Here is a 19,819-nt window from a genome sequence, read left to right as displayed (position 1 = left end):
GGGAAATCCTCCAAAAAGGTCAAGTACGCTCCGCTACAAATGTAGGGCTTTGTGGAATGCTTGCTTTTCTGTTTGTTTTGTTTTTCAAGACAGGGTTTCTCTGTGTAGCCCTGACTGTCCTGGAATTCACTCTGTAGACCACGCTGGCCTTGAACTCAGAGATGCACTTGTCTCTGGCTTCTGAGTGCTGGAATTAAAGGCGTGCACCACTATAGCCTGGTGGGGGTTTTTTGTTTTGTTTTTATATTATGGTGTGTGTGTGTGTGTGTGTGTGTGTGTATTCATGTATGTGTATCTGTGTGTCTGTGAGTGCATACACAGGCTTCTGCTTTTGTAGCAGGCCAGAATACCATGGATTCGTGCCAAGTAACCAAATCCAATCGGTCATGATACAGACAGCTAATGGCCACTGAGTTACAAGGGCCCACAGTGGCAACATTTCATCTTCTTAACGTTTCTATGAAGTATGCTCCACTATCAACTGCCTTTGGAATGTGGCCGGCAGCACAGAGAGACCAGCAAGGATGGAGTCACACAGTTCTACAGGAAGCCATCACACAGTTCCACCAGAGCCTAACACAGAACAAAGCTTAGCCAAACCTGTCAGCTCACGCAGCAAGTTTTCTGTTAATTCGTTTCTTTTCTTTCTTTTTTCTTTTTAAACTGCTTTATTAATTTCAAATTATGAAAAAGGAGGGTTTTTTTCTAAAATGGGTTAAATTCCCATGCTGGTAGGAATGTTTAGAACTAAATGCAACAAGTAAACAATATTTATGTAGAAACCGTTAAGTGGAAACATGGAAAGTTTACAGAAAAAATATCCCACTAAATACAATTGTAAAACAGTAGCCACTTTATGAGCCCAGAGAAAATCTTAGATTTCAAGGAATGAAACCTAAGTTGTAATGACTCTCAGATTCCGGTGTGAGGAACCACATGGAAGGCCTCGTCCACTGCTTCTGACTCTTTCTCTTGGCTTCTGTCTCCTGCCCTACAAATCTCCCAACATCCTCTCTCCCTTCACTGTGATCAACATGTCTGTTGGGTGTGGCCCATCTAAAGTTACACACAAGTCGCCTGACTGTCCTTTTGACATATCCTCCAGGATTCTTGCTCTCTACCTCTTCCAGAAGGTGGGATTCTTCTTCACTGTGTCTGGAGGTCTCCCCACCTTTGTCTTTCTCCACAGTGAGATCTTGTATGACTTGTTTGACTTTGGACATCATTTTTCCTGGACCGATCCTTGCCTTCTTCTCTTCCTAGCGATGGTCACCAATGGAGCGCTTCTGCTTCTCAGACCTGCTCCACTCTTCCTCCTCCTCCTTCTGCTTTCCCTGGCACTCTGAACTCCACCAGGAACTGTGCCACCAGGAACTGTGCCACCAGGAACAGGCGCCTCTGTTAGGGAGGGACAGCGGACTGGAGACAGTGTCCTGTTAATTATTTCCAATGAGTTAATGTTATTTTAGGTGACTTTTAGGTGGGAAATATCTCACTAAAATTTACTATTATCAAGTTGAGTCTGCAAACAACTATAAAAGCTCAACACTGTACTCTTATTAATAATTCTAGTAGCTATGTTCAGTGTTACAATGATAGAGAGTTGTAATTTCAGAATGGCTTCAGAGGTAATTAGAACCCAAACTACAAATGTGCCCCCCCCCCTTTTTGTTTTTTTTCGAGACAGGGTTTCTCAGTGTAGCCCTGGCTGTCCTGGGACTCACTTTGTAAACCAGGCTGGCCTTGAACTCCTTGAAGTCCACCTGCCTCTGCCTCCCAAGTGCTGGGATTAAAGGTGTGCGCCACCAGGCCCAGCAATTCTGTTCATTCTTATTTTTGAGTCTGCTCTGTGACCACATCCTTTGTAAATGCACTGTCTACTGATATCTCTGCTTATATTCTGGGCATGCATTGATTATGCAAGTCCTGCCTATATTCTCATTCAATTTGAGAGAACATTGAAGTTCTAGGTGTTTCCAGGTCTTACTTGCCCTAAAGTATCCCCCAGGGAAACAGCCAAGCAGGCTAAATGAGTCTTGCTAGGAGAATCTCCCATTCTCTCAGGTGTCTTGCTTTCCTCTGGAGCAAGCAGCTGACTGCCATTTTCCATGTTGGCTAATTGAACTACAGCACTGGTTTCCCTGGGGGCCGTGGGGAGAGTTGGTTCCAGGGCATCCAAAGAGCTACAAGCGATATCATTTTACTCCCAGGGGACTGAAAGCTATTCCCACTTTCTGGTTACTTCAGGAGGAAGCCTTTTTCTCTTTCTCTTTCTCTTTCTTTTTCCTTTTTTTTTTTCTTCTTCTGTTTTTCAAGACAGGGTTTCTCTGTGGAGCCTTGGCTGTCCTGAAACTCGGTCTGTAGCCCAGGCTGTCCTGGAAGTTCCACTTAGATCTCCCTCTGCCTCCGCCTCCCAAGTGCGCGTATGCGATCTCCCAAGACTAAGGTGTATGCTACCACTCCTGGTGAAGGAGTAAGCTTAATTTTAATTTCCAGATCCTAGTACTGCCATCCTTCCCACCTCTCTTCTGAACCATCCTTCTCGCTTCAAGCAATTTGTAGTTGTTCCACAGGAGTCAGGGTTCAGAATTCCAAGCAGTAGAAGATAACTGGTTAAGCTGCCCGAGAGGATTTATGGAAAGGACAGTGGGTAGACTCCATCACGAAGGTTAGGGATCCAGAAAAGGAGCTGGGCAGATGCAGGAGAGGTGGGCAGCCGTGAGCACAACCTAGTTATCACACCAAGGACACAGCTTGGAAACCTTTGCCACTGCAGCACCGAGCACTGCCTCTGGCATGACTGTCACCCCAGGGGACATCAGAGGTCTCTGCTGCATGTAGCAGCATCCTCAACTGTGAGCTCCAGACTTGTGCGTTCTGCAGGGCTCACAGTCAGGGACAGAGCCTGGGTTATCCAGCCTCATTTGAATTCTCTATATTTCCTAGGGGCATGGTTCTACTTCTTGAGACTATGTAAAGAAATGGGCCGGGCGTGGTGGCGCACGCCTTTAGTCCCAGCACTCGGGAGGCAGAGGCAGGCGGATTTCTGAGTTCGAGGCCAGCCTGGTCTACAAAGTGAGTGCCAGGACAGCCAAGGCTACACAGAGAAACCCTGTCTCGAAAAAAAAGAAAAAAAAAAAAAAAGAAATGGTTTCCTGAACCATAAAGGAGTCTGGGTGCAGCCACTCTTCAAAATCCCAGCAAATAATGACTATTATAAACCCAAACTCTAGGAACACAATCCTCTCTTCTCAAAGGGATAAGTGTCCCCTTCTTCTTAACAAAGAATATCCAGCACTCGGGAGGCAGAGGCAGGCAGATCTCTGAGTTCGAGGCCAGCCTGGTCTATAGAGAGTTCCAAGACAGCCAGGGCTACAGAGAAACCCTGTCTAAACCAAAATCAATTCCTTGGATTTTTTGGATCTATAACAATATGTAATCAATTTATGTATTCAAATTATACTAACTTATACATCTTTATTACCTGTTTCCTTCTATACTCACATTTAATATATCACAAGGTATATAAAATATTTCCTTTGCTAGCATAAAATAATGTAATTGATATATTAATGGTCTTCTTAATGACCACCTCTAACAGAGGACTAAAGATAACTGTATAACTCTGTAGCATGTGTTAGTCAGGGCTCTCTAGAGTCACAGAATGGAATGTCTCTCTATATTAAGGGAATTTGTTGTCATGACTTACAATTTGTAGTCCAGCTAACCCAACAATGGGTAGCCCAGCTCACCCAACAATCCCAAGCTGTGGATGTGAAGAATCTGGTAGTTACTCATCCCACGAGGCCAGTTGTCTCAGCTAGTCTTCTGTAGCTTCCAACAGACGAGCTAGCACGTAAATGCAAGCAGGCAAGAAGAATGAATCTTCCTTCTTTCAACCTCCTTATGTAGGCCTCTAGCAGAAGGTGTGGCCCAGATTAAAGGTGTGAACCACCATGCCTGGATCTGGGATTTGTTTTGTCCCAGACTAACCTTGAACTCAGAGATCTCCTTGCCTTAGTCTTCTGGGATTAAAGGCGTGTACTACCTTGCCTGGACCTAAGCTTTTCATGGCACAAGATCTCCATGCCAAGATCCAGGCCAGAATCTTGTATCTCCCAGCCTCAAGATCTTGTAGTTCATTGCAGGTATAGTCAAGCTTTCAGCCAGGAATAGCCATTACACATCAAAACCTTCAAAACATAACACTTAAAAACATTTAAGCAGATGTTCAATAGCTGTGAAATATTCTTACTTTAAGAAACTGTCTTGGTTTGCTTTCTAGGGCTGTAATAAACACCATGACCAAGAGCAACTTTGGGAGCAAGGAGGCTTATTTCATTTTACAGTATTATGGAAGGAAGACAGGGCAGGAACTAAAGCAGAATCATGACACTGCTTACTGGCTTGTTCTCCATGGTTTTCTCAGCCTTCTCTTTTCATACAACCCAGGTACCACCAGCCCAGGTGTGATACTGCTCAATGTGGGCTGGGCCTTCCCACATTAATCATTAATTAGAAAAAATTCCCATAGTCTTGCCTACAGACCAACCTAAAGGACACATGTTTTCAAGTGAAGTTTCCTTTTCCCAGATGTCCCTAACTTGTGTCAAGTTAAGAAAAAGTTAACCAGCACAGAAGCCAAATACTTATGAAATACTCCATAGCTCTCAGGAGAAACACTGCAGCTTCAAAAATAGGCTAGAATGCTGTTGCCACCTAGCTAGGCTTAAGGTGTTGCTAGTTGCTTTAATATCCTATTTAACTTAAATTCTAGCAGTTAAAAAACAAAGTGATTTATATATATGTATTTTTCTGAGGGGCCAGAGAGATGACAGTTAAGACAATTTGCCTTCTTACAGAGGACCTGTGTTTGAGTCTCAGCCCCACCATCTGGCAGCCCATAACCAGCTGCAAACCCAGCACTAAGGGATCTGATGCCCTCTTCTGGTCTCAATGCATGTTGTGCTCATGTGCACAAATTCACATGCAGATTCACACACACACACAATTAAATCTTTTTTAAGATTTATTTATTTTATATATGTGAGTACATTGTTTCTGTCTTCAGACACACCAGAAGAGGGCACCATATCCCATTACAGATGGTTGTGAGCCACCACATGGTTGCTGGGAATTGAACTCAGGACCTCTGGTAGAGCAGTCAGTGCTCTTAACTGCTGAGCCATCTCTCCAGCCCAATTAAAATGTTTTTGAATTGTAAAAAATAGATTCGCTTGATAACTGAAAAGTAGATCAGTACTTTCTGTTACATTTTGATTCTGTTGCATTCTGATTTTTTTAGTAAGATTAAAAAAATCTTGCCCGGGCGTGGTGGCACACACCTTTAATCCCAGCACTCAGGAGGCAGAGGCAGGCAGATTTCTGAGTTCGAGGCCAGCCTGGTCTACAAAATGAGTTCCAGAGAAACCCTGTCTCAAAAAACCAAAAAAAGAAAAAAAAGAAAATCTTGCCAGGTGGTGGCACACTCCTTTAATCCCAGCATTTGGGAAGCAGAGGCAGATGGGTCTCTGAGTTTGAGACCAGCCTGATTTACAGAGTGAGTTCCAGGACAGCCAGGGCTACACAGAGAAACCCTGTCTGGACAAATCAGGAAAACAAACAAACAAAACAGAAAACAAACAAACAAAAGCCTTAGTGAAAACAATTTTAAAATCTTTACACAATTTCCCCCCCATATCTTATAATTAAGACATGGAGGGTACAGGACTCTTCTTGCTGGCTGCTTAGTTATATCCGGTAGTTTTTAATGTTTTAATCAAATGTAACTCATATGCCATAGAAGGCATCCATTTAAGGTATCCTGGGCAGCATTCTTCTCAGTGTATTCACAGAGTGGTGAAACCATCCCTGCTTGAGAATGCCTCCAAGATCCCACAATGAAACGCCACGGTCATCAGCACCAACTCTGGTTTTCACCAAGCTAAACCTAGGTGACCACAGAGCTTTCTGTTTCTGTTCACCTATTCTGGCTGTTTCAGACACAAGCACGCACTCTTTTGTCTTTGCCTCCTTTCATTCACTGTAATGGTTTAAATTTGTCCCATTGCAGTCTGTATCAGTACTCCGTGCTTTGTATGTGCACAGTGTTTGCACATGCATGTGTGCGCTGGGCATGTGTGCAGGGGCCAGTTGTGATATTTTCCTCAGTCTTTCTCCATTTTATATTTTGAGACATTGGTCTCTCACTGATCTTGGAACAAACTCCACAGTTCAGCCAGGTTGGCCGGAGGGCCGGGGATCCGGCTCTGCTTTTCTTGCACAGAATTACAGCTCCACAGTGCCTTGCTTTCATTTGGGTATCAGGGATCTGAACAGAGACCTCACACCTGCACAGCAAACGCTCTTACTGAGCCACCTGCCCAGTCCTCACTGTGTCCTTTTAATGATGAGCTGTTATCCTATCGAGTGCATAGACAATTGGCCCTGTGTGTTTAAGGATTCCTCATCCACAGATTCAACCACTCATGGATGGAAAATATATTTTTGTTATTTTTATAAGCATTTAATTATGAGGCCAGGGCGATGGCTCACCAGGTAAAAACATTTTCTGCACAATCCTGATGATCTCCCCTTTGATCCCCGGGACCCAAGTAAATTGGGAGGAGAGGACACACTTTGCAGAGTAGTCTTCTGACCTCCACACACACACACACACACACACACCCCACATACAGACACACAAATAAAATATAAGCACAGACACACAATCCCTAAAATTTTTTTAATTAAAAATATTTTAATTAAAAATAGCATACAAAGTAATGGGTGCCATTGTGACCCTGGGTAATTGTGACATTGTTTAGATAATTAATTATGATACTATATGTGTGTAATTGTGACACTGGGTTGTAACTGTGACACTGTGTGTGTAATTGCAACATTGTGTGTATGTCACTGTGACATTGAGTGTGTAATTGTGACACTGTGTATGTAATTGTCATGTTGTATATGCAATTGTGACATTGTGTGTATGTGATTGTGATATTGAGTGTGTGTGTAACTGTGACATTGTGTGTGTGTGTGTCTGTGTAATTGTACTTGGTTCTTATCCACCCCTTGTCACCTACGCCTTGTCTTTGTCCTCTTCTCCAAGAGTCTGGCTGCTTTCATGTCACAGATTTTTCTATCACCCTCTTTTGTCCTCTCCCCCATCTTGCATTCCCCTTTATGCTTTCAAGCCACACACACACACACACACATACACACACACACGCACACACACTCACACACACACATTCACACACACACATACACACACACATACCACACACTCTCACACACACACACATTCACACACACACACACACACACACACACACACACACAAATTTAATTTGAGAGTCCACATATGCATGAGCATGTAATATTTGACTTTCTAAGTCTGAATTATTTCACTTAACATAGCAATCTTTCATTCAGTCCATTCCTTGTGCAAAATGCTATAATTTTGTTCTTTATTGCTCAACAGACTTCCATTGTGTGTATATCACTTTTAAAAATCACCTCACCTGGGCTGGAGAGATGTCTCAGTGGTTAAGAGCACTGACTGCTCTTGTGAAGGTTCTGAGTTCAAATCCCAGCAACCACATGGTGACTCACAGCCATCCATAATGGAACCTGATGCCCTCTTCTGGTGTGTTTGAAGTCAGCTACAGTGTACTTAGATATAATAATAAATAAATCTTAAAAAACAATCGCCTCACCTGTTGAACCTCCAAGCTGACTGCATATTTTGGCTATTGTTGGTATGGCATCAGTAAGCATGAACGGACAAGTGTCTCTGGGGTGTGTGGATTTAGATTCCTTTGAATGTAAACTCAGAAGTGGTATAGCTGGGTAGTGGTATAACTGGTAGTTCTATTTTTAGATTTTTTTTTTTTTTGAGGAAACACCACATTGGTCTCCACAGAGGCTGCACCAGTTTATATCCCCACTAGCTCTGTCTAAAGGTTCCTCCTTCCCCAAGCCCTTACTAACATGGGCACATGCCTATAACAGCAGCACTTGGAAGGTACAGGCTGGAAGGCTGCTCAATGTCATGCTTGGCTGCACGGCAAACTTGAGGCCAGCCTGGGCTATAAGAAGCTGTTTAGCTGGACGGTAGTGGCGCACGCCTTTAATCCCAGCACTTGAGAGGCAGATGCAGGAGGATCACTGAGTTTGAGGCCAGCCCTGTCTACAGAGTGAGTTTCAGGACAGTCAGGGCTACAAAGGCCTGAGAAATTCTGTCTCTAGCAAAAACAAAAACATATTAGAAAACTGTCCTAATGCAAAATAAAATAAGAAATTATGTCTGACAAAGTATGATGATACATATTTATGAAAATGCCATTATGAAACACATCATGTTGTCTACTAAAGTAAAAATTAATTTAAAAAATATACTCACTAAGGTTAGATTCTTTTTCTTGCCACATCCCTAAGAATACAGTGTATTAAGTATAGTACAGAAGTATAAAATAGAACAGTATAGGATAGTTTTAGAGCAGAATAGTATAGAAGTATTAGAATGTTTTAGAAATGATTTAAAGTCCACAGGAGGGGCTGGTGAGTCGGTTCAGTGGGTAGAGGTGTTTGCTGCCAAGCCTGATAATCTGAGTTCAAGCCCTGGAATTCAAAGAGTAGGCTATAACTGACTCTTGCAAGTTGTCTTCTGACCTACAAACACATGTCTGTGCACACATAATAAATGCAATTTAAACATCTAAAGACATGTGGGCGCCAGTTCTTTCCTTCTACCATACTGGCCACCACAGCACCATTTTCTAGAAGGAACTTGATCTTCCAAGGATGCTGATGCGTTGAAGTGAATCATCTGAAGAGGCAGAGGGATGATTGCCCCATGTTCTATCCACTGAACAGCCAACAATCATTTGTTCCCATGCAGTGAATACGCATGAATTTCTGTCACCCGGGAATGGAACCTGGCAGGCAGCAGAGAACTGGGCAGAACACAGAGTTTATGTGTGGTTTCTTAGTGGGCAAAGCTTTCCAGGGTGGTCTGGGATTGGAGGGATTATGTAGCCTGATCTTTGGGGCAAACTCAGGGATTGGTGGGATGTTTTTCTTGTAGGGCAGTGCCTGGCCACTCTCCGACTTTGGTACTGGGAATGACTGCAGTTTCAAAATGATGGTCTGGGGGTGGGGAGTGGGGTGGGGGTGGTTTTCTAGCCGGTTTTAGCCTTTCCTGCCTGGCTTCTGGGGTTCCTCAGGTGGGGCCTGGCCACTTGGAAGCATTGAGGGTTTACAAAGGATACAAACTTTACAAAGGGAGTAGTCCACGGCTAGGAAAGCCTTTCCTGCTGCCTTAGTTGGCGTGAGTAGCCAGCTCCCAACTGTGAACTTAGTTTTCTTGTTACTTATGACTGTAATTTTGATACTGTTGTGAATTGTAATGCAAAAATCTTGTGTTTTCCAACGTCTTAGGCGACCCCTCTGATCCCCCAAAGGGTCACCACCCACACTTTGAGAACCACGGCTCTAGGCAGAAGCTGAGGCTGGGGACCATTCAGCTTCTCCTCAAACTAGGCATCTTGTTTTGAGAGTTCTCCTCTAGGATTTGGGCGATTGTAGCTATCCAGCGATTGCAGTTGTCAGATGTCTAGATTCTGGACGAATCAAAGAGCATCTTATGCTAGTGGAGATAGCTTGAGTAGTGTGGGAATGATCACTATACACTTGGAGCAAGTGTAGGCGAGGCATCTGTGAACTCCTCAAGAAAGCAATGAGAAAGACTGATAGAAGAGTCTTAGAGGAACTTGGGAAGGAGAGGGGACCAAGAAGTTGGGGCATAGGGGTGGGGTGGGATGGGGTGGGGGTTGCTGGGGAAGCAGGAAGTAGCAGCTGAGCGCCTATCTTCAGGATGGCAATGGAAATCCTATCTTCAGTAAGCGTACTCTTCCAGCTACTTATGCTCTTGTAGCTATGTGAGGCATGGAGAAGACAAGCGCTTTCCTTAGTGGTTGGGGGTCTGAATTTAAGCCTTTGAGCTCACAGCTAAGCTGGTAACTGCTTCTGGGGTTCATCTTCCTCTGGTTTATTGGTGTGAGAGAAAAAAAAAAGCTTCCCTGTTTCCGCCTCAGTGGCCCCTCTCCTCTACCGATCCCACCCTTCCCCCACTTGTGGCTAAACTGCCCAACTGCCAGTTTAAAAGCCCACATTTCCCAGTATGCCTTGCACCGCTTAGAAGTCTCAGTTCCTTCCATTCACCCTGCACTTCAGCTCATAGGGGCTTTAGTCAATCAATTGTGTTCACCACAGGGCAATACTGCTCTCTCCCCGGGCTTCTGCTTTTGCCTCCCCCAGTGGTGGGAAAATCTGCTAGCAGTCCCCAGTAAACCATGCTTGCAGCAGGAAGAGCCAGCCTACTGCACTATCCTGGGAGGTAGAGCTGGGCTTTACTTCTTCGTGGACTTCCGCAGGGGCTTTTCAGTGGGGTCCTGTCCTTGAGTGCATTCTGATGATGGGTGGCTGTGGTGTGAACTTGAGCTGGGGGCCTCTGTGGCAGGTGCACCTTGCCCCACTGCCAGAGCTCTTCTGGGCTGTCAAGGGCTTCCTCTTAGCTTATGTGTGCATTTCCTCACAACTCCGGAAGCTGCAGCTGACCTTCCGCCCCCGCCCCCACTCCCAGCCCTGCATCCTCCCTGTTCTAGGAATTCACCTTCCGTTTTGTTCTTTCTGACTGTGGGTATTCCCTTCCATGGGTCATGAATCCGAACTCTTAAAAAAAGCTCTAAAAGCCAAAGGGCTGTTTTGGTTATATAGCCTTAAGTGGCAGAAAGCTTTTTGCTCAGTTTCTCTATTGCCCAGTGATTGTAAACTTCGCATTTGTTACCAAAAATATCACAGTATTGATTTGGCACCATGGCCCTAGACCTAATTGAAGGAATTATGTAACCAACTGTGTGATGCCTCTAAATTATGAGACATTGTGATCTTTGTTACTCTTCTGGCCCCCAGAATTTAGGGTGAGGAATTTGGACCAGTGCTAAAGGGCCATGCAAAGGAGGCCTAGATAGTGGAACTGTGCAGACATGAAAAGACAACCCAACTGCTATAAATTACAAATTATAATGCAAATTTATAAGAATCATGACGAATATGATACAAATGATAGATACGTGATAATATTATATATAATTATATAATTGCACATTGCATAGTAGAAGCTTGAAAGGCCATATAATGTTAGCAATAGGTTAATAGGCTTTTTAAAAATTTTGCCTTTCTTTAGCAGTCAGAAAAAATACTATATATATATATATATATATATATATATATATATATATTTGGTTTTTTTGAGACAGGGTTTCTCCATGTAGCTCTAGCTGTCCTGGAACTTACCCTGTAGACCAGGCTGGCCTCAAACCTTCAGAGCTTTTTAGAATTCAGATCATCCTGGTCATGGTGACCCAGAGAAGGGAATACCCATGGGCAGAAGGAACAGAGCTGAAGGTGAATTCCTACAGGGAGGATGTGGGACTGGGGGTAGGAGGAGGTGGGAAGGGGATGTAGAAGGGGGAAGGCAGGGGAAGAGGAAGGGGGAATGGGAGGGGGAAGGGGTGGAGGGTCAGTTTTAGGTTCCAGAGTTGTGAGGATCTGCCAGCCTCTGCCTCCCAAGTGCTGGGATTAAAGGTGCGTGCCACTACTGGCCATAGATAGATAGATAGATAGATAGATAGATAGATAGATAGATAGATAGATATGTGTGTGTGTGTGTGTGTGTGTGTGTGTGTGTGTATGAACATTCTGCCTGCATGTATGTAGGTATGTACACCTCATGTGTGCCTGATACCCATGGAATCAAAAGAAGGTGTCAGATCCCTTGGGACTGGAGTTATGGACAGTTAGGAGATACCATGTGGGTGCTGGGAACTGAATTTAGGGAATCAGTCCACAAGAGCAGTAAGTACTCTTAACTATCAAGTGATTGCTCCAGTCCCGAGGTAATAAAGAGTCAAAACTATTGAAAACCTAGGTGGGGCCAGAGAGGTGGCTCAGTGGTTAGGAGAACTTGCTGCTCTTGCAGAGGACCTGACTTTTAAGTTCCTGGGGGTGGGTAGCTGGGGGTTGGTGGGGGGGGGTAGCTGTCTCTTGCTCAAGTCCTCACCTGTTTTTCCAGGTGTGTCTGTGTTGATACTCGACAGGATGTTCAGGTTTCTTTCCTCTGCCCTGATTCCATCACCATATGCAGACCATTGTAATTTTTGTCAAAGTTAAACCGTATTTTATGGACAGTAGGCCCCACCCTGCTTTTCCCTTTTGTCAGGGAAAATAGGGCATTATGTGATAACTTATATATGATAATTATGTACTAACTTCCCACTGTCAAAGATTCACGTTATTATTTATAAGTGTGTGTGTGTGTGTGTGTACGCGCATGTGTATGTACCACATGCTGGTGTGTGTGTGTGCATGCTTGTTAGTGTATGTGAGTGCATATGCTGCAGAGGCCAGAAGAGGGCACCAGATCTCCCAGAGCTGGAGTCAAAGGTAGTTTTGAGCCACCTGATGTGGATTTTTTTTTTTAAAGTATTGAATAGAATTTATTTAGGCCATGGGGAGGGGAGTTGAGGGAGTGGAGACAGAAAAAGACGGAGGTGGAGGGGAGAAATAGAGCATGGATTGTTTTAAAAAACAAATCCCAGCTGTTCAATTTTACCAAATGAAGACTCAGGAGTCAGATGACTGTGGTGAAAACCTGCTGGCTCAGAGAGGCAGAGAAGGCACCCAGCTGACCTTCCTACCCCACTTTCATCCCAGAAAAAAAGAGCTTTATCTTCTTCTCCCCAGTGTCTTAGATACTTACCTTTCAACTCAAAGACCCCCCTTTCTGTCTACTTAAGTTCACCCCCTATAGGCTGGCTGCTTACTCAGCCTCTTGTCCTAGGTTGACCTTATTTAGATCTTGGATAAAAGGTGTGTGTTAGGACTGAGCCACACCACAACTACTTGTTTACAGTAAACAGAAAGCTCTAGGATCAAAGGCCGAGCCACAGTTACAAACACATTCTTACAGGTCACAGTCTAGAGGTTCACAATGTGATCAAATATCCTGCACCAGTGGTTCCTGGAGGCCAAGCTCAGGTCCTCTGAAAGAACAAGGGCCCTGACCTGGTTTTGCCCCAGTGACCCAATTCACTAATTTAACATGTGCCACCTGCTCCTGGCCCCACCACTCAACTGAAGCTTCTGTGTATACGATCCTTTTTTCAGTCACTCATTCATCTCCACAGAAACGCATGAGCACCTGGTATGTGCTGAGCTCCGCGGTACACCTTGGGGTACAGTAAGTTAACAAATGGTGTTTTTCCTCAGGAGCACATGATCTAGTTGGTGATCGGGAGAAATTAATTAGTAAGTTTGTGTATAATAAAGCAGTGTACAGTGACATACGTGAATATACTGTGAAGAAAACGTAAAGTTAGGGAGAAGAAAGTGACAAGGGGTTGGTATTTAAATGGCGTGACTAGGGATTCCCTCTTTGTCATTCCGCCTCTCCTCGATGCTGGGGTGTGTGAACTCTGCTCAAGATTCCGGGGATTAGGCTGCATTTTACCCTTCGCTGCCATCTGGTGTTGTTGGGCTTGCAGGGAGCGCAGATATCCCGCTCAGGGGGTGGGAGAACGCAGCCTAAGATGGAGACCTCAACCCAGGTGAGAAATGACTGATTTCTCACCTGGGTTGATGCTGGAGCTGGGGTTCCCTGACTCCAGGATATCCAGACACTGCTGGGAAGTCCGAGGAGTGGGTGGGGGTGGGGCTGAATGAGGAGGCGGATGTCTGGGAGCACAGAGGGAGGGACCTTCTGAGGGAGACTTTGGCTGTGTGGCTCTGTACAACGACAAAGGCTTCCCTACAGCTCCCACAGTGGTTCTTGATGAGAGAGACAGTTCTTGTTTATTCAAACTGTTTGTTCGTTGATTATCTTGGAAAATGAGTGCATGCAGCCTCCTCAGGGTGGACCAGAGACTAAATACCTTTTGCAGGAAGGAATGTCCGGGAAGGGAAGCTAATTGGCTAAACCTCCAGGACCCATCTAGATACCTCATTAGCATGGAGAACTCTGTGTTCCGTGTCTACTGGTCATGTTCTTTATGTAGGGTGTCACGGTCACGTGGTCGAGGACAGGAACCTGGTCTGGAGTAGATGAAACAAACACCTACGGTCCTCAGCACGGGGGTGGGAGGGAGGGTGGGGGTGGGGTGGAGGGAAGGGGGGGAGGTTTCTGAATCCACTTGACCTTACCAAGTTTTCTAACATGGTCCACTGCCTCACAGGGGGTTGGTATTTAAATTGTGTGACCACAGGTGCTTGCCTTCAAGCCTGAGGATCCCTTTTTGAATAAGTGATACGTAAAAGGAATTAAGACGTGAACAGTTTGGGTATGTGGTACATAGGGGCCTAAGAATATTCTAGACTTAAGTAGAAAAAAGGTGAAAGCCCCAAGGCAGAATTCTTTAAATTTTGTATTTCATATGTGGGGATGCTTTGCCTGCATGCATATCTATGCACCTGTGGAGGAGTCAGATCCCCTGAAACTGGAATTAGAGACAGTTGTGAACTGCCATGTGGGTACTGGGAACTGAATCCAGGTCCTTTGGAAGAGCAGCAAGTGCTCTTAACCACTGAGCCATTTCTCCTGCTTCTTAGTTTTATATGGTTTTTATTATTATTATTTTATTTTGTATTTTGAGACAGGGTCTTACTGCATATAGCCTTGACTGGTCTGGAACTGGCTATAATAGCCCTTATATAAACCAAGCTGGCCTTGAGCTCACAGAGATCTGTCTGCTTCTGCTTCTGGGATTCTGGGGTTACAAACATGTGCTACCATCTTAGAAATTATTTATTTATTTAGAGAGAATGTATGCGCATGTACACAGGTATGTGCATACCGTGAAGGGCAGAGGTCAGTTCTCTCCATCTTACCAAGTGGGTCTTGGAGATTAAACTCAGATCCTCAGGCTTGAAGGCAAGCACTTTTACTCGCTGAGCCGTTTCACTGGCCCCCAGTCAGAATTCTGATTGTCTAGAACAGGGACCAGGCTGCAAGGAAGACTCCGTGTTTCAGTGGAGTGATTAAGCATGGAAGCGACAGGATAAAACGAGAGAAGCCTCCAGCAAGGATTCTGAGATTTCATTCATTAGCTATGAGGAGCCCTTCTCAGGGACTGGAGAGGTGGATCAGTGGGTAGAGCACTTGTTGCTCTTGGAGAGGATGCACATTTGTTTCTCAGCACCCGTATGGTGCCTCAAAACTATCTGTAATCCCAGTTCCAGGGGATCAATACCTCTTCTAACCTCCATGGGCACCAGGTACACAAATGGTGCACATACACACATGCAGGAAAACACTTATGCACATAAACACATCTAAAAAAATATTTAAAAAGAGAAATGTGGTTTTTTGGGGTTTTTGTTTTGTTTTGTTTTTGTTTTTGTTTTTGTTTTTTTTTTGACAGGGTTTCTCTGGGTAGCCTTGGCTGTCCTGGAACTCACTCTGTAGATGTAGACCAGGCTGGCCTCAAAATCACAGATGAGTACCACTACCACCTGGCTGGAAAGTGCTTTTGAGTTACCAATGAGTAAGTTCTCAAGTCCTCAACCTCTCCCACTGCTGTAGAGGAAATGACGCCTACCTTCGTTTGGTTAAGAACCATTTGCACAGCCCCTGCAAGATGCTTAGGCTAAAGAAACATAAACAGGACCATAACAGAGCCCCAGCATTTCAGGGCTCAGGGCCCCTGGGGTTGTGAAGAACCACAACAGATGACTGATTCCCCTTCAGCATTGGACAGAGCCATGGATAAGGCCTCTTCTTTCCCATAGTAGTTTCTTTTGGCCTTGGCCTTATTGAAGGTTCTCCCCATCCTATCAGTCTCTGACCCACACAAGTCACAGCTCAGATATCCCAGAACAGCTTGCTTGAGATCTTCCATAGTTATACTTTCTCCCTGCCATTAAGGCTCAAATGCCTAATTCCTTCTGCACATCATGGCGGTCAGCTTCGAAGTCCCACCTTCTTCCCCACTCTCCATGAAGCTCTGCTGTTGACAGGAGACTGCCATGACCATTCATTATCTTTGTCCAGCATGAGATCTTTGGTTATTGGTTGATACTGTCAGTGTTTTCAAAACAAGAAGAGGTGGTGTGCCCATAGAGACAAGTCACTGCAGTTAGTGGCCGAGAAAAACCAGGACCTGAGGAGATGACCTTAGGATCTGAGACCAACCTCATCCAACCAGATGGCTAAAGAAGAGTAAGATGCTGGGAAGGACCCAGTGGCAACCTTTGCTCCTCACATTCACCCCAAGCTTAGGGGTCTTTACAGTAACCTCAAACCTTCTCAGGGTTGGCGTCATGAGGTGCCAGTGTAGGTGGTGGCCTCATCTCTCTCTCTCTGGTTTGGATTTTTGGTTCTTAAAAACTTTATTCCAAATGAGGGAAATGAAACTACTGAAGGGTGTTCTGCAGCAACTAGTTGACGTGGGGCAAGAGGACAATTCCCAGTTATAGACCTCAAAGGAAATCCCCTCCCTGTCATGTGCCAAGGCTAGGAGAAGTATAGCATGCACCAGCTCACTGCTTGGCCAGACCCAACCTCCACCCTGAAAGAACAGAATAGGAAAGTTGCTCTATCTGTGGCAAGGGGATAAGAGCCCATGGCAGGTGGAAAACTCAAGAGGTGAAGCCATCGGACAGTCTCTGGGCCCAGGGCGACCTCCTAGGCCTAGTTCTTGCTATTCCATGGCTAGGTCCTCTCCCATAGACCCCTATGCAGAGGGAAGTTGGTTCCTTCTCTCCTAGCAGATATGTTGTACATTCCGCTCCGACTCAGATATGTGCCGATTCCATCTCCACTGTAAGCATCTCCTGATACTGGCCCTGAAGAGCATTTGTCATCAATAAAGCAAGTTCCTTTTGATCTCTTTGGGAGATTGAGATGGCCCACAAGTGACAAGCTATTAGTAAGCTTAGTTTAAGAAACAGAAAGGGGGTTGGAGGGATGGCTCAGCAGTTGGGAGCATTGACTATGCTTCCAAAGGACCCAGGTTCAGTTCCCAGCCACTCATCTGGCAGCTCACAGCTGTGTGTGGCTCCAGTTCCAGGGGACCTGACACCCTTACACAAACATACATGCAGGCAAAACACCAATACACATAAAATAAAAATAATTATTTTTTAAAAAGAAAGAAATAAAAAGGAATAGGTGTGGTGATACTCACCTATATTCCTAGCACTTGAGAGACAGAAAAATGTGGATCTCTTTGAGTTTGAGCCCAGCCTGGTCTATATATGGTCAGGATAGCCAGGGCTTTGTAGAAAGACCATGTCTCAAATTAGAAAAGAAAAGAAACAAACACCTCTCACACACAAATACTTGTTTTAGTTATTTTTCTATTGATGCAGCAAAAGACTATGACCACAACAATGCTTAATTGCAGTTATGGTTTCAGAGGGTTAGAGTCCATGATGGCAGAGTAAAGCCATAGTGGCAGAAAGCACTGAGATCTCACATCTTGATTCACAAGTATGAGGCAGGGAGTGCTAACTCCAAATAGCACGAGTCCTTTGAAACCTCAAAGTCAGGCCCCATACTTCCTTCAGCAAGACCCTTACCTCCTAGTCCTCCACAAACAGCCAATAAACTGGAGATCCAGTGTTCTACAAGACATGTGACCAAGGTAACTCTTATTAAAAAAAGCATTTCATTGAGGGATTGCTTATAAATTCAGAGGATTGTCCAATATCATCATGACAGGGAACACAGTCAAGCATGGTGCTGGAGAAGCAGTTGAGAAGAGCATCCTGACTCACAGGTTGACAGGCAGGCAGAGAGACACTGGCCTGGTGTGAGTTTTTGATATAACATGACCTGTGGTGGTTTATATGAGGAAGCTCCCCATAGACTCATAAATTTGAACCTGTAGTTACTAGAATATGAGATGATCTGAGAAGGACTAGAAGGATTTGGAGTGGTGGCCCTATTGGAGTAGGTATGTCACTGGGGGTGGACTTTGAGTTCAGGCTGCCGGAGCTCTGTGGGTTCAAAGCCAGCCTGGTCTACAGAGTGAGTTCCAGGACAGCCAGGACTGTTACAAGAGAGATATTATCTCAAAAACAAAAACAAAAACAAAAACAAAACAAAACAAAAATAAATAAATAAAAAAGTCAGTAGCTGGAGAATGGCAGACAAGATAGATTTATTTATTTATTGCCTATTAGTTCCCTTTCCTTCTTTCTTCTTTGAGCAAATGTTTACTGAGCCTCTTTATGCACATCGGGCAGTATGGTTTTTAGAAAAACATATTGGGCAGTATGTTTTATAGAGTAGCACATGGTTGCTACCCTCAAAAGTTTGCAGTGTAATTGGGAAAACAAAACATAATTTCAAAAAGATAAATCACAACAGGAGCTCTGTCCTGAGGCCAGGGGGAATTGTATACAATGTGCGCAGAGGAAGAGTCAACCTGAGGTGGAAAAAAAGCTTCCCGGAGGAGGGAGAGCCCCAGCCACACCTTTAGGATGGAAAGTGTTAGGAAAGGCAGGGAGGAGATCATTCCAGCCAAGGAGGTCTCTGGACAGAGGGAGGATGGCCTGTGTTTGAGGAAATGCACACTGAACAGAGTGGATTCTGGGAGCCTGAGCCAGGCACTGGCCTCTCTTCTCATTGAGATGGCATAGGGCTATACAATCGCATCATGACAGTGTGATGGTGTTAATCCTGATTGCCAGCTTGACAGGATTTACTGTAAGAGACAAGCCTCATGCTTGTCAAAGCTCATCCAGATTAGATGGAGGTGAGAAGACCTGCCTTAACTTCAAATAGCACCATGGGCTTGGTCCTCCACTGGGTGAAATGAAGAAATGGAGCTGAGTGCTAGCATTTATCTTCCTCGTGTTTCCTGAGTGTGGATACAGCATGACCAGCTGTCTTAGGCTCATATCACCATGACTCCCAAACTACGATGGAGCCTAGAACTGTGAACCAAAATAAACCTTTCCTTCCATGCGTTGCTTGGGTCATGGTAACAGGACAAGAAACTACTATAATATAAAACCTGCATTGTTGAATAGGAGTCAGAAGAAACTCCATAAGGCCAAGAGAGAAAGCTGTGCTTAGAGGAATGTGTCTGGCCAGTGATAGCAGGACCTCTTAGGTTGTGTTGGAGACCAAGGACTCTGATCTTGGGTCTTGGGAAGGAGCCTAGAGTATCCAGCTGAGCAGGAGAATTCTGGCTAGACACTCCGGCTTACAGACCTGCTGGTGTGAGGAATGTCCTGTTTTCAGCTTTGCCCTAGTTTCTCCTGGAAGTCTTTGGGTCCTTCTGCTGCTACTATAGAAGAACAATATGTGCCATTTTCCAGCCAACTACAGCCTTGTTTCTCCACAGCCTTTAAGATGGCCAGTTTCTAAGTTTCCTTGAAAGAAATCTTGCCAAGAATGCTAATGGGTAAAGCATATACAAGTAGGTATATGCTACTGGGTGTGGTGATAAGTATGTGAAGCACTTGGGAAGTGGAGGCAGGGGGATCAAGGCAGGGCCAACTAAATGAGACTCTGTCCAAAAAAAAAAAAAAAAAAAAAGCAAAGAGGAAGAAAAGTGGATGAGGATGTTAGAACTCAGGCATTGTTGATTCTTAAACTGGCTGAACCAGGACTTAAACACTGGCCCAGGTAAACAGGAACAATGGCTGGCCATAAAGGCCCTAAGCAAGAAACGAATTGATCCCCACACTTTTTGTCGCATGATCCATGGAAGATGGGTGGAGTCTAACTTGGAAGATGGAT

At 44.7% G+C, this 19,819-nt stretch overlaps 1 protein-coding gene across 1 annotated transcript; it reads right to left on the bottom strand.

Moving 5' to 3' along the window:
• Positions 1-881: 881 nt before the first annotated feature.
• Positions 882-1,226, bottom strand: LOC115029544 (protein BEX6). Its single transcript, XM_085832043.1, has one exon. The coding sequence runs from the start codon at positions 1,224-1,226 to the stop codon at positions 882-884; it is 345 nt and encodes a 114-aa protein (XP_085688169.1).
• Positions 1,227-19,819: the final 18,593 nt, after the last annotated feature.

The sequence above is a fragment of the Mus caroli genome, unplaced genomic scaffold (genome assembly GCF_978045245.1).
Source record: "Mus caroli unplaced genomic scaffold, Mus_caroli_1 scaffold_17, whole genome shotgun sequence".
NCBI classification, from domain to species: Eukaryota; Metazoa; Chordata; class Mammalia; order Rodentia; family Muridae; genus Mus; species Mus caroli.
Note: the sequence above shows the minus strand (reverse complement) of the source record. Positions and strands in the feature narration are given on the sequence as shown.

Bases quoted from the DNA above. Each gene is read 5' to 3' on its own strand.
- LOC115029544 (XM_085832043.1), bottom strand. From the start codon at position 1,226: ATGATGTCCAAAGTCAAACAAGTCATACAAGATCTCACTGTGGAGAAA.